The following is a 15669-nucleotide window of genomic DNA, read 5'->3' as shown; positions in this document are numbered from 1 at the left end:
CACATCCTCAGGCTGAACCAATTGAAACAAATTTTTTTAAAACTTTTTATTTATAGTTTTTAAAATACAGTGCACACTTTTAAAAACGGGGATACAAGTGAGAGACATAAGGATCACAATATAAGGAAAGAAAATAAGAACCTAAGAACCAAGAGCGGGGGGAGTGAGGAAGGAAAGCTAAAAAAAAAAAAAAAGGGGGGGGAGGGGGAGGGGAGGTGAGGGAAGGGGTATCGGGGGTCACATCAAGGGTAGTAACAAAATTCAGGGAACATTAACAACAAGGGAAGTAATCTTCCATTTTTTTTGCCTTCTAGCCATTTTAACACTGTATTCAAATTTCTAATGTCTATTTATATCGTTTTCAAGTATGTTTCAGTTCATTTCTTAAGATATTCTTCCAATTTGTTCCAATTCGTGCTTCTAGTGTATTTTCCTTTGGTTTCTTTCAGAAGGAACGTAAGTTTGTCCATATTTTTTATCTCTTCTAATTTGTATAGCCATAGTTCTTTTTTCGGAATTTCCTCCATTTTCCATTGCTTCGCAAAAGACATCCTGGCGGCTGTAGCGCAATATGTAAATAGAACATCATCATTTTTAGTAAATTCAGCTTCGTTATCTAAAATTCCTAATAAATAATATTCTGGTTTTAATGGAAAATTCAGCTGTAAGATTGATTGTGTTTCATAATGTATCATTTTCCAATATTTTTTTGATTTTTCGCACAACCACCAGAGATGGTAAAATGAACCCTCTTGAGTTTTACACTTCCAGCATCTCTTATCATAATTTTTATACATTGAGCCTAATTTTTTTGGTGTCATGCACCATCTATGGAAAATTTTTAGCCAATTTTCTTTTAAATCAGAAGCATAAGTATATTTCAACTTTTTATTCCAAACCTCCTCCCAATCTGCTAATTTAATAGGATGGCCTATGTTCATAGCCCATTTTATCATACATTTTTTAACTTCTTCCGTTTCTGTTGCCCACTCTAGTAGTTTAATATAGATATTTGAAATTATTTTCTTTTTACTTGTTATTATTTTGTCCCATATATTATCGTTTCTACCAAAGCCAATTATATTATCTTTATTATACTGTTCTTTTATTTAAGCATATTGGAACCAAGAGGTCCCCAGGAATTTCTTTTTTATTTCTTCTTGTGATTTTAATACACATCCATCTTTCTTTATAAGTAAAATGTCCTTATATTTTGGCCATTTAGACCAGTCTAATATATTTCTTTGTTCTGCTTCGAGAGGTGAGATCCAGAGTGGTATCTTATTACCATAAAATCGGTACTTGTATTTTTCCCAAATTTTTATTAAAGCTGATCTAATAAAATGATTCCCAAAGCTCTTTTCTATTTTTCTTTTTCCATAACCAATATATGCATGCCATCCACGGCGTAGGTCCATTCCCTCTAATGCTAGCGTGCTCTCGTTTTCCAAAGTTGCCCACTCCTTTATCCAAAGTAGTGCACTTGCCTCAAAATATAATTGCAAGTTTGGTAATCCGAAACCTCCTCTTTTGATTAAATCAGTCATAATAACATATTTCACTCTTGGCTTTTTATTTCTCCAGATAAATTTTTGTATCTCTTTATTCCATTCTTTAAAGATATTATTGTTCCTAATTATCGGTAGGTTCTGAAACAAATATAGTAGCTTAGGAAGCACATTCATCTTTATAATTGCGATTCGGCCTAGAAGTGAGATATTTAAATATTGCCACTGTTGTAGATCTTTCTTAATCTCTTTCCATTTCAGTAAGTAATTGTTCTCCAATAATTTAGCATTTTTCGTTGTAATCCAAATTCCTAAATATTTCAATTTTGAAACCACTTTTATTCCTGTCAGCTCTTGTATTTTCTCTTGGTTTTTCTTGCTTATATTCTTTGCGAGCATTTTTGTTTTGTTTTTGTTTATATAAAAACCTGCTAATTGGCCAAATTCTTCAATTTTCTGGATCCATTTTCTTATCCGAGTTGTTGGCTCTTCAATTATGCAGATTATATCATCCGCGAAAACCCGAATTTTAAAGTCATGGTTTCTTATTCTTAACCCTCTCAGTTGCTCATCTTGTCTTATATTTCTAATTAATATTTCTATTGCAAATATAAAAATTAAAGGTGAGAGGGGGCACCCTTGCCTTGTACCTTTATCAATACTGAGTTCTTTCGATTGTTGGCCGTTTATCAGTAATCTAGCAGATTGTTTATTATAAATTGCTTCTAAGGCATTCAAGAAATAATAGCCTAAATCAAGTTCTTTGCCTAATAGTTTAAAAAAGTTCCAATTTAATTTGTCAAAAGCCTTTTCGGCATCTAGGGCAAGCAAAACTACTTCTTTTTGATGATGATGTTCATAAAATTCAATAGCATCAACCACACATCTAACATTTTCCTTTATATTTCTTTTGGGTAAAAAGCCATTTTGTTCTTTCCCAATCCACTCATTCAAAAACAGTTTGAATCTATTTGACATTATTGCCGTAAAAATTTTGTAGTCCGTATTAAGGAGGGAAATAGGTCTGTAATTACCTACATCCAATTCATCACCTTTTTCTTTGGGGATCATTATTATATCCGCCTGTGTCCATGAATCAGGTACTATTTTCTCTTTCAGTACCGCATTCATAATTCTCTTTAGCCAAGGTATCAGTTCTTCCTCTAGAATTCTATAAAAGTATATAGGGAAGCCATCTGGACCTGGCGCTTTGTTCACTTTCATTGTTTTCATAATTTTCCTAATTTCTTCTTCTGTTATCTCCTTATTAAGTTGTTCTCTCTGTGTTTCTGTGATTTTTTGTAGTTTTTGTATTCCCAGATATTCTTGAATTTTTTCTAAATTTATATTCTCTTCTTTATACAGATTGGTATAGAACTCTTCAAATGCCTGAAGTATTTCTTTGTCTTTCACAAGGACCTCATTACCTTTTTTTATTTTTGTAATTGGTTGCTGTTGTTTTTTCTTTCTCAACTTTCTCGTAAGCCATGCTCCTGGTTTGTTAGCATTTTCGAAACTATACTGTTTTATGTATTTCAGCTGGTTCGCGGTTTGTTCTAGTTCCAAATTTTTCTTATTGTTTTGCAAAGTTCTCAGGTGTTTTACTAGGAGGTTATTGTGTGGTTCTTCTTTTAACTTTTTTTCATACTTATTTATATCATTATTAATCTTGTTTAATTTTTGGAATTTTAGTTTATTTTTCTCTGCTTTTTGTTGGATTAGATATCCTCTAATTACCGCCTTGTAGGCGTCCCATAGTACTTGATCTTTGATTTCGGGTGAGGCGCTTAGTTCAAAGTATTCTTTTGTTAATTTTTTATTCTTATTAATATCTTCTTCTTTTTTAAGCAAATTATTGTCGAATCTCCATTTCCAACTACTTTTTTATGGTTAATTCTCATCGTTATTGGGTTGTGATCGGATTTGTCTCTCGGTAAAATATTTATTTCCTCTATTTTAGTGCATAATGTATTTGACAGCCATATCATATCTATCCTCGACCATGTTTTGTGTCTATGGGAGTAAAAAGTGTAGTCTTTTACCTCCGGATTGCTAATACGCCAAATGTCTTTTAAATCAAATTCTTCTTTCAATTTCCTGAAGTTTTGTGGAATTAATCTGGCTTTCTCGGTTTTCCTTGTTTTTATTATCTTGCTGGTATCCATTTTCATTTCCATTATTCCATTAAAATCTCCTAAGATGATTAAGTGGTCAAAATCTACTTCTGTAATCCGTTTCCTTAACTCCTTTATAAATTTAGTTTGTGGCCCATATTGCAAATCAGTATCTTTTGTTGGTCGAGAGTGATTTGAACCGCTATGATTCTACCTTCCTGATCCTTAAATTGCAATGATGCTGGGATATAGTCAGCTACATATATTACCACGCCTCTTTTCTTATTTAAATCTGATGAATAAAATTCTTTACCCAATGCTTTATTAGTCAAATGGGAGCCATGTTTTTGTGAAATATGGGTTTCTTGCAGAGCAATTATATCAAATTTTCCCTTTTTTAATTGTGATATTATTTCTTTCCTCTTATTTGGTGAATTTAGTCCATTTACATTATTAGAATAAAACTTTAATTGTCTGCTAAAGTTACCTCTATCCATATGTAGCTTCTTCCTCTCCTTTCTCTTTCCGTTGGTCTTCTCCTCTTTCCATTTTTCCTTCATCCTCCGTAACTAAGTCTACCTCTTCCACCATACTTTCTTCTTCTTCATCATCATCACCTACATCTGATGGGTCCGATGTAGTTATAGGAATATCCCCTTTAGATCCTTTTATATCCTTTGGAGAGCGAAGTCTGGCTCTCTTAGGTTTCTTCCTTTTCACGGATGAAGGAGGTGTTGTCTCAGGCGGGTTCGTTTTCCTCTCTTTCATTAATTTTTGATAAAAATCTTTAGCTTTGTCCTCTGATGTGAGCCAATACTTTTCTCCGTACCACATCGCCATTATCCCTTCATTCCTCTCCCACCTGAATCTTATTTTTTGTCTTTTCAATTCATCTGTTAAAAAAAAATACTTTCTTCTTGTGTTTAGAATTGTTTGGGAAAATTCTTTTAACACTATTATTTTTTTGTCTTTGAAATAGATTGGGTTTCTGTTATTATTTATCAAAACATCGTCTCTAATTTTTTTCTTCACAAAGTGTACGATAGTATCCCTAGTTGCCCTATTTCTTCTAGAAAAATTTGTTTGTATTCTGTACACTTTGTCTACTTCGCTTTCTATGAATTCTTCCTCCTTTTGAAGGGTATCTGCAATCAATTTTATTACAATTTTTCTTATATTTTCTCCTGATTCTTCTTGTATGTTTCGAAATCTTAATTGGGATTCTTTCTCATTTATTTCTAATTTTTCCTGCAATTTCTCTAACTTAATATTTTTCTTCTCTAGACCATCTACTTTCTTTTGTAATTTATTATGAGATTTAGAAAGTTTTAAGTTTTCAGATTTTAAGTCATTGATATCTTTATATGTTCTTGCCATCTCCTTTTTCAAAAATCCAATTTCCTCTTTAATTTCTTTCTTCATTTCTATTAACTCCTGGCACATTTCTCTTTGTTGTAAGGATTGTTTATCTAGTTTCAGTTCTGATTCTTTCTGAAACTCGGCCTGCTGCTCTGCCAATTTCTGGTTCTCCCGCAGTATATCTTTAAGATTCACCTCCTCCGCTTGTGACGGTCTCCTTCCTATACCTATTCCTCTGCCATCTCTAAGGTCTCTATCATTTTTTTGCTTAACTCCTGCCATCTTTTGGGTTCAGACAATTTTCTTCTTTTTTCCTACTTCCAAATCTAATTTATATGAGTTAATTAAATAATCAATTGATTACTTAATTAATCAGTTTACTTAAATATTAATTTATTCTAGGATTAGTTTGTCATCTGATTTTATGTTTTATATTTGTATTAGTCACTGGTTGGTTCAATTTTTCTCTTAGTAAGGGTTAAATTAATTATCTGGTTAATTAACAGCCAAACTTTGCCTTTAATTGTTTGACCAGAAGATGGAGCCAAAATATTCTGTTGCTATTTAACAGCCAAACCCTGCAATTAATTATTTGACCACAAGATGGGGCCAAAATATTCTGTTGCTATTTGGGCTCCTACGTTGACTCACGGCGCTCTCCTCAAATTCGCTCCTATTCGCGGTGTCTTCCTTTTCTTCTCTGTTATTCGTCTTTGACCCCGTCTGCAGTTCCGGGCTCCACGTTGTTGTCCTTTCTCTCTCAAGCTTCCCAGAATATGTTCCCTCTAGGGCCGGAAGTGTTGCCTCCTTCACAGTTCCTTGCTTAGCGTCCTGAGTTTTGTTTCACTACGGATTCAAATATCTGATACACCACCTTTGGGCGGTTATAGTTCTTTGAGCTCTTTCCGCCCTTTCTTTTGCCTTTCTAAGGAGTTTTGGGTCCGCTCGCCTTCCGTCGTTTTCCAGACAATGGATTATTTACCAGAAACAGCCGTAGTCATAACAGTCCGTCGTCCAAGGTCAGTGAGTTCCTTTTATTCAACTTTACCCTTAGTTTAATTCAAATTTCAAATTAAAGATAGTTTTTCACCTTAATCACTTTAGCTTAGGCAAAACCAACTAAACAGGAGGGTGATTTTTACATCCAAATTTGATCTTTCTTTGTTTTTTGATCTCCAGCCCCCTCTAAGTTTCGAAAGGGAGGAACGCTTTAATTATAAATTTGTAAGTTAATTTACTTATAATCTTACGTCCTTTACATCCATTTATTTCCTTAACTCGTCATAGGTTTCTTCTTTTTGTCGCACTCTGGGCTCTCCTCAGCTACCGGATCCGTTTTCCTCGGGTTACCCCTTGGGTCGGCTCTACGGAGCTCACTCGGAAACACCCAGTTAGTATTTTAGATTTTCAGTAGTCCTCGTTGCTTTTTTTTATATATATATATATATATATATATAAGTTTGAAGAAATAATTTGCTGTGAATCGCTTTATTACTTTATGTTACTCACAGTTCCCGTCCATTCTTCTGCCATCTGTCTTTTCCTTGGGATAGTTAAAATTGGAGCTAGGCTGGCAGTTAGTGCAGGCTCAACGCCTGCTGCCGCTGTCGCGATCCGCGCTCCCTCAGCTACCGGACCCGTTCCCCTCGGTTTGTCTCAAGGGTCGGATCAAACGGTGCTTTCCGGGCCTTGCGTCCCTTCTCACTTCGATCCGTGAGAAGAGGGGAGCCCACAGCTCTACCCGATCGCCAGATAGCGGAGGCTTGCTGAGAGCCCTCATCAAGTCTGTCCTGCCGCCATGAAAGCTCCACCGGAAGTTCCCAATTGAAACAAATTTTATTGGGCAGATTTCAAAACGGTTAGGGCCAAAAGGTGGGATCTGGTTTTAATCTTGAATATCATATGCTTGACTATAATTGCTGTTCTTTTTTTAAAACAAGGAATTGAATCATTATTACAATCTCAAGCTATCTATGTTTAACTTATATTCAAGAACAGTGACTTCCACCTTAATGAGTTCTCTCATACATACAGATATATTTCATCTTTATTCATGTAATATTGTGTATTTATACATGCATACCCAGAAATGTTCATGAGCATTAGTTATCCAGATGTGCCAACTTGATTTATAACTGTATCTTCAAAACATATGTAAATACAATACTTTCCCTATATACTTATGTATAACTCTAGAAATTGTAGTAAAACAAATGAACCCCAAAACCTTGGGAATTTATCCACATGTCAGTGTGAGTGCTGTATCTTAACTCTTATCAAAAAGGAATCATCCCCTTCTCTGAGTAGAGTGGCAAAATGTGAGCACTTAGTCCATCTTGGGGGAACCAAGGAGAAGCACCAATCCCCTATTCCCTCTCTGCCATGGCACCACTTCTGGCCTTTTTTGAATTCCTGCATGGGGAAATGTTGGCAGCATCCCTTTTCTGCAGATTGATCCTTGACTTACCCACAGGACATTTCAAAGTCCATAAATTTGGCCGCAAAACTTGCCCTCTACTTATATATGAGGTTGGCTTATACATGAGTATATAAGGTACCTGAATTCTGAATGTACATGTACATGTAGAGCAGCCAAAAGCTGGCCTTGGACCAGCATCCTTGAAATTGTTGAATAATTATGTATGGATATGCATCTTATGAAACAGGTAGTTGAAACATCTTGTGGAGAGATTTTCAGGGACTTTGCCAGCAATGTGCAGTAAGACAATATGCACCTCCAGCCCTTTTCTGGCTTTGGCCTTTCATACATCTATGAAATGCAAGTGGGAGATTGTTCACTGAAATGAACTCAAGGCTGCAGCACAGAAGGTTTTATTCAGGGTTGAAGTAAGGCATACCAAGATTCCTAAAATATGTCTAGTTTAAGAGGCATAGACTTAACAAAAATGTATGCACACAAAAGACATATGTGGGTGTGTAGAAGATGTTTTAAGTATAGATGGCACCTCAGCCCCCATACTCTACAGTTCAAAGACATAGCTGTATTTTAGTGGAATATCAGTATGTACAGGGATATTGTAATAGCTTAGATACTAACTGGGAGTATAACGTTAGTAGCATAAACATCTAAGGAAATGGGCTTAAAATTAGAAAAGGTCACACTATAACTCAATTCCTCTAAAATGATACTATATCCCTTTGCCCTCGTAATCTGTAACCATAGTTTATAGTGACATAATTTGTTCATAGCCTAGCAGTGGATTCAGTGCCGGCTGATGTCACCTTTCTGTTGTTGAAACCAGTCAAGTCTAGAGAAAATATTTGAATGAGAGGTCACCTGAGAAGAAGGTAAGCATTTATTCGATTTATGGCAACCCTATGAATGAGATCCCCAAGTCACCCTGTCATCAACATTCAGGTCTTAAGACTGTGGCTTCCTTGATTGAGTCTATCCAGCTGGAGTGTAATCTGCCTCTTTTCCTGTTGTCTTTCACCTTCTCAAGCATCATAGCCTTTTCTAGTGAGATATGCTTTCTCATGATATGGTCAAAGTATAACAGTCTCAGTTCATGCTTGATTTGATCTTAGGCCTATTTCTTTGGCTCCAAGAAAACAAGTGATATCAAATCCCACTAAGTATATTCTTTCTCAAAGAATTCCCACCGTAAAGTATGACATTACAGTCCAACTGGACTCTGCAAATGAGATCTCTAAGAAAAGGTGCAAGCCCACCCTTTGCGCTCTTTCCTGCCTGGCAGAGCCTGATTTACATGGGCGAACAAGCTTTCCGGGCTTGTAAATGTTTCTAATTTGTTCTCCGAATGCCAGAAATTCAGTACTTCCTCCTACTTGTAGAGTAGAGATGCTTGTAGAGATGAAGTTTTATGCTGTTTGGTTTTTTTAAATTAGGGCCCTATATTTGGAGAAACAAATAACTTGTATTTAATTAAAAATCACTCATGCGTCTCCATCAGCTGAAACTTGCTGAAAACGAGACTCCCAGATAGACCTGGGGCAGATTGATAACCAGAAGGAGAAGAAGATATCAGAGTCTTGTTATAGAGAAATAATTAAGAGATTAATAGTGAAAGTTGCTGCAGTGATGGGACAGGGAAAGGCGCATCCTTCATCCCAGGCCCATTACAATGCCGCCACCCACTGTATTATTACAGCTATAATAATTTCTGTAGAATTTTAATGACTTAGTGCTGTAATCATAACCACTCAGGAAAGCCAATTATTATTATTATCCTGAGAAAATGTGAAACTCAGAGATTGTGATGACCCATGGGCCTTGTAGTCCTGCTCAGGACATTGTAATTCCTGATGAAGATGAAAACTTGGGTTTTTTACCTTCCCAGTCTGAACTGGATTCCTCTCAGCCAGATCTTTCCCAGGCAGATCTGGGAACCTTGCACCTGCAAGAAAGTTGTCTCCCAGAAGTATGTCAAACAAGCCCAGAGCCTACTTCTCCCGTGTTCTTGCGCCGGGAGTTTTGTAAACAACAGAGAAGTTTGGAATCAGCTTCGCGCAGGAGTGCGAGGATTGCAGCTAAGAATGTGGCCAATTAAGACTGCTTCTCGTGAGAATCTTTGGGGAGTCTCACATCTGGTCTCAGAGTTTAGCTTTCGGTTCTGATTCCCAGAGAACTGCTTCGGCGGGAAAGTTAGACTCTATTTAGGTGTTTTACCCGCGTAGTAACTTCGCGGAGTCAATTCGTCAGCCTACGGAGCGAGTTGTGTCTGGACAGCGCGCTCCGATTCAAGCCTCGCTCCTGCTCAAGCCTTGCCTTGCTATCCAGCCTTCGCCTTGCTTCCCAGCCTTTGTTTATCTACGGACTTTGCCTTGTTTCCCAGGATCAATCCTTGCCTTGTTCCACGGATTTTATCAAGTTATTCCACGGACCTTGTTCTTGTTCTTAGTTACCTTGTTCCACGTTCAAGCCTTGTTTCAAGTATCAAGTTATTTCCTAGCCTTGCTCAAGTTTCATGGACTAAAGGACCTTGTCATCTCCCCTCACTTTGCTTGGCAAAGTGAGTGTTTCGGTTATTGGATTACAACTTTGGACCTTAATATTTCTTATTGGACATTGCTTTTTTGGACTAATTCTGACCTTTCCTGAAAGGTCTAATTCTGGACTAATTTCTACACTTGTTTTTATTATCTTTATATATTCCTTCAATAAAGATATTAGATAGATTCTGGCCTCTGTGTATGGTTATTGGTGCTCTGCAGCCTGGGTCGTGACAGTTTGACTCCGCCACCCTAAGCACCAATTAACCTCGGCCAGAATGTCTACCGGAGTCGTACCTGGGCCGAGCGGCCAGCCGATTACCTACACCATCGACAAGGATGAGGTGGACCGAATCCGTGATAAGCTCAATGCACAGGATGGGGAAATAAAGGGTTTGAAGGAACGCGGAATTCGTCTTCCGGCCATGGCGTTGCCAACCAAGTTTACTGGAGAAGCTTCTAAGGTTCATGTCTTCCGTCGCCAATGTCAAGCTTATCTAGAGGCCCGTGCTGCCGAGTTTCCCCAAGAAGACATCAAGGTGGCATGGGTTTACAGTCTTCTAGACGGGCCAGCGGCCAGCTGGGCGACGGCACTGTACGACCAAGCCTCTCCACACCTAAGATCAGCGCAACACTTCTTGGACCACCTCAAGGAGACTTGGGGAATCGAGGACAATTTGGAGGCAGCCGGTCACAAACTCCGTCGCCTTTTCCAAGGAGACAGACCTATGTCTCAGTATATAGCCGAGTTCCGAGTACTGGCCCACAACACCGGCTGGAACGATGTAGCCCTCAGGGGACAATTCCGGGAGGGTCTCAACATTGAAATGCTGGAAGAAATCTCCAAGGTGGATCCTCCCCAGACCCTCGAGGCACTCATTGATCAATGTTTACGGGCTGAAGTCATGATTGCCAACAGGAAACAGTGGGTTCGAGGCCAGGGCAGTAGAGCCGGGGCAAAACCCCCCGCTCCCGCCAGCGTTCAGCCACGTCCGGTGTGGAGACCCCCACCGCCAACCCCATACCCCAGAGGAGGCGAGGAGGTGCCGATGCAGTTGGGCAATGTGCGTCCCAGACTAGATGCCGCCGAGAAGGCCCGTCGTCAACGCTTAAACCTCTGCTGGTACTGCGGGAACGGGGGCCACTTCGCCAGAGAGTGCCCAGCCAAAGGGAAGCCTGCCGCCCGTCTTGCGGCGGCGTCCTCCACGGAGACGAAGGCGTCTGAGCCGACTGGCACACAGCCGGCGGGGGAAGCCAACGACCGGGTGTAGAGAGGCTCGCCAACCCGGTCAAAAAATCCATCCAAGAGCCGCCAACCGGGGTCCTGTTCCTTCTCGTGGTCACATTATGGTCAGCAAAAAGGGGACCCGTCATGATCCACGCCATGATAGACTCTGGAGCTACCAACAATTTCATCGATAGAGAGTATGCCGACTCTCTGGGATTACAATATCATGATTTCAAGAATGCCCGTGTGGTGCAAGCCATAGACGGCCGCCCCCTCAAGACGGGCCCCGTAAGTCAGTGGTCGGAACCCACCAGGATGTGGATAAGGGAACATATGGAAGAGATTTCCTTCTTTGTTACCGAGGTCCCCCATTTCCCTGTGATTTTGGGAATTCCATGGCTGACTCTCCACGACCCTAACATCTCCTGGTCCAACAGAGAACTGCAGTTTGCTTCACCGTACTGCCAAAACCATTGCCTCGTAGCCAAGGTATGCCATGCCACAGACACCGAGCCCATCATCACCTTGCCAAAGAAGTACTCCGAGTATTGGGATGTATTCAATGAGAAAGAAGCCGAAAAATTACCCCCACATAGACCTTATGACTGTGCCATTGACTTGGTGGAGGGGGCCCCGATCCCGCGAGGGCATCTCTACTCCCTGACTGAACCAGAGCAAGAAGCTCTCAGGGAATTCCTAGAGACAAACCTTCGCAAGGGATTCATCAGACCCTCTCAATCCCCAGCCGCCTCCCCAGTGATGTTTGTGAAGAAGAAGTCAGGGGAACTACGCTTGGTGGTGGACTACAGAGCATTGAACAATATCACCAAGCGGAATAGCTATCCCCTGCCCTTAATCTCGGATCTACTGGATCGGCTTCGAGGAGCCAAGGTTTACACCAAGCTGGATCTTCGGGGGGCTTACAACTTAATTCGCATCAGGGAAGGGGACGAGTGGAAGACCGCCTTCCAGACCAAATTCGGATTATTTGAGTCCCGAGTTATGAATTTCGGTTTATGCGGAGCCCCCGCAACGTTCCAGCATTTTGTCAATGACATTTTTCAGGACTATCTAGACAGGTTCTTGATAATCTACCTGGACGATTTTTTGGTGTTTTCTAGATCACAATCAGAACATGAGAACCACGTCAAAATGGTGTTACAACGATTGCGGGATCATGGACTTTATGCCAAGCTGGAAAAATGCGCCTTTGATCTACAAGAGGTAGATTTCCTTGGTTACCGCATCTCGCCTCTAGGGCTTTCCATGGATCCAGCCAAGGTTTCAGCAGTATTGGAATGGCGGGCGCCAACTAACAAGAAAGAGGTGCAGCGTTTCTTGGGGTTCGCGAACTATTACCGCAAGTTCATTCCAGATTTTGCCCGCTGGTCCGACCCCATCACTAGCTGCATCCGTGGAAAGCAGCCTTTCCGCTGGACTGATCAAGCAGAGAAAGGGTTCCAGCAACTAAAGAAACTATTCACCTCCCAGCCAATTCTACAGCACCCAAATCCTGGAACCCCTTTTGTGGTGCAAGCGGACGCCTCTGATGTGGCAATTGGGGCTGTACTCTTACAACCGGTGGGAGATCACCTCCATCCCTGTGCCTTTTATTCTCGTCAACTAACCACACCAGAGAGGAATTACACCATTTGGGAAAAAGAACTACTGGCCATAAAGGCAGCCTTTGAAACTTGGAGACATTGGCTAGAAGGGGCCAAATTTCCCATTGAAGTCCACACTGATCATCGTAATCTAGAACATCTAAGAACTGCCCGCAAACTAAACCAGAGGCAGCAACGTTGGGCTTTATTCTTTGAACGTTTCAACTTCCAGATCCATTATGTGACCCCAGCCCAAACCAAGCAAGCAGACGCCCTGTCACGTAAACCGGAATACGCTGCAGGACGCAAGGAGACCTTTGAATCCCAACTGCTACAACCCGAGAACTTTGCCACGCTCACGGTGGGGAACACCAAATCCATTCCCATTGGTTCAACTTCCCCTACTCCAGGACCCATCTGTGCTCAAGAAATCAGGGCTAGTCAGCAAGCAGATGCCTGGGCGCAGGACCAACTTCGCCAAGGTCTGCATTTTCCCTTTTCGCTTAAAGATGGGCTGCTCTGCTATAGAAATCATGTTTATATCCCACCCGGACCGGGCAGGGAAAAAGCGCTTCGTCTGTGTCATGACTGCAAACCAGCAGGACACTTCGGACTATTTAAAACTATGCATTTGATCCTAAGGGATTTTTGGTGGCCCAAGATCCGCAAGGATGTGGAAAAATATGTCAACACCTGCCCAGTATGCCAGCGCTCCAAGATACGAAGGGAGAAGCCCTCAGGGCTTTTACACCCCCTTCCTACCCCATCTCGCCCATGGGAAATAATTTCCGCGGATTTCATCACTGACCTACCACCTTCCTGTGGATTCACCACGATCTTAGTGGTGGTGGACCTTTTCACCAAGTTAGCCCATTTCATTCCCTGCGAAGGCCTCCCCACGGCCAAAGAAACTGCGGATCTATTTCTTCAACATGTTTTCAGACTACATGGATTGCCCAAGAGTTTAGTCACAGACCGTGGATCTCAATTCACCTCTCGTTTTTGGAAGGCACTACAAAAACTATTGGGCATAGACTCTCGCTTATCTTCAGCTCATCATCCCCAAACAGATGGGCAAACGGAGCGCACCAATGCCACTTTGGAGCAGTATCTTCGCTGTTATGTAAACTACCAACAGGACAATTGGGCTTCTCTGTTACCACTGTCTGAGTTTGCCTACAACAATGGAGTTCAAGCTTCTACAAAAGAAACGCCGTTCTTTGCAAACTACGGCTTCCATCCACGTTTCTTCCCCCCTGTCATTGAAACTTCAGAAGTTCCCGCAGCAGAGGATTGGCTGCAGGAACTCACAGCGGTGCAACAACTTTTGCTCCAGCAACTGGACCAAGCCAAGGAGGACTATAAACGCCACGCTGACAAACATCGCCAGCCGGGCCTCGAAATCAAGGTAGGAGATCGGGTTTTCCTGTCCACTCGCTTTCTGCCCTCCCACCGCCCTTGCCGGAAGTTAGATGCCCGTTTCATTGGCCCCTATCCAGTGGTGGCGCAATTAAACCCCGTGACTTTCAAACTCCAACTTCCGCGTTCAATGCGCATTCACCCAGTGTTTCACCGTTCCCTGCTCCTTCCGGCGGATGGTGTGCGACCTGATACAGACCAACCGGCCCCCCCTCCTGTTTTGATGAATGGGGAGGAGGAGTTCGAGGTTGAGGACATTTTGGATTCTCGCTTTCACCGCCGCCGCCTACAATATCTCATTGACTGGGTGGGTTTTGGCCCTGAGGAACGCTCTTGGGAAGACGCCTCCACAGTCCATGCTCCTGATCTAACCCGTCGCTTTCATCAGACCTATCCCACCAAACCGCGACCTCGCGCCTCGGGGAGAGGGCCCCAGTTTGGGAGGGGCCTTGAGGAGGGGGATAGTGTGATGACCCATGGGCCTTGTAGTCCTGCTCAGGACATTGTAATTCCTGATGAAGATGAAAACTTGGGTTTTTTACCTTCCCAGTCTGAACTGGATTCCTCTCAGCCAGATCTTTCCCAGGCAGATCTGGGAACCTTGCACCTGCAAGAAAGTTGTCTCCCAGAAGTATGTCAAACTTCGCGGAGTCAATTCGTCAGCCTACGGAGCGAGTTGTGTCTGGACAGCGCGCTCCGATTCAAGCCTCGCTCCTGCTCAAGCCTTGCCTTGCTATCCAGCCTTCGCCTTGCTTCCCAGCCTTTGTTTATCTACGGACTTTGCCTTGTTTCCCAGGATCAATCCTTGCCTTGTTCCACGGATTTTATCAAGTTATTCCACGGACCTTGTTCTTGTTCTTAGTTACCTTGTTCCACGTTCAAGCCTTGTTTCAAGTATCAAGTTATTTCCTAGCCTCGCTCAAGTTTCATGGACTAAAGGACCTTGTCATCTCCCCTCACTTTGCTTGGCAAAGTGAGTGTTTCGGTTATTGGATTACAACTTTGGACCTTAATATTTCTTATTGGACATTGCTTTTTTGGACTAATTCTGACCTTTCCTGAAAGGTCTAATTCTGGACTAATTTCTACACTTGTTTTTATTATCTTTATATATTCCTTCAATAAAGATATTAGATAGATTCTGGCCTCTGTGTATGGTTATTGGTGCTCTGCAGCCTGGGTCGTGACAGAGATGATATGTTTGAGACAAGTCAGGGAGGTCTAAGCCAAAAAGAGATTTGAACCCACATCTTACAAATTTCTCCATCTAGTACAGTGATTTTCAATCTTCCTAATGCTGTGACCCCTAAATACAGTTCCTCATATTGTGGTGACCCCCAACCATAAAATTATTTTTTTTGCTACTTCATAATTGCAGTTTTGCTACTGTTATGAATGGTAATGTAAATATCTGATATGCAGGATGTATTTTCATTCACTGCACCAAATTTGGCACAAATATC

At 41.4% G+C, this 15669-nt stretch overlaps 1 protein-coding gene across 1 annotated transcript; it reads right to left on the bottom strand.

Moving 5' to 3' along the window:
* Positions 1 to 482: 482 nt before the first annotated feature.
* LOC134296189 (uncharacterized) lies at positions 483 to 5263 on the bottom strand. The gene is made up of 2 exons (XM_062970408.1): positions 2543 to 5263; positions 483 to 559 (listed from the first exon to the last, which is right to left on the bottom strand). Exon 1 carries the CDS (start codon positions 5261 to 5263, stop codon positions 4112 to 4114), a length of 1152 nt encoding a protein of 383 aa, XP_062826478.1. The 3' UTR covers positions 483 to 559; positions 2543 to 4111.
* Positions 5264 to 15669: the final 10406 nt, after the last annotated feature.

Source organism: Anolis carolinensis, chromosome 2 (genome assembly GCF_035594765.1).
Source record: "Anolis carolinensis isolate JA03-04 chromosome 2, rAnoCar3.1.pri, whole genome shotgun sequence".
Lineage (NCBI taxonomy): Eukaryota > Metazoa > Chordata > Lepidosauria > Squamata > Dactyloidae > Anolis > Anolis carolinensis.
The sequence above is the reverse complement of the archived record's forward strand: the minus strand, read 5'-3'. Positions and strand labels throughout refer to the sequence as shown.

What these genes read in the sequence shown, in the direction of transcription:
- LOC134296189 (XM_062970408.1), bottom strand. Translation starts at nt 5,263, where the DNA reads ATGGCAGGAGTTAAGCAAAAAAATGATAGAGACCTTAGAGATGGCAGA.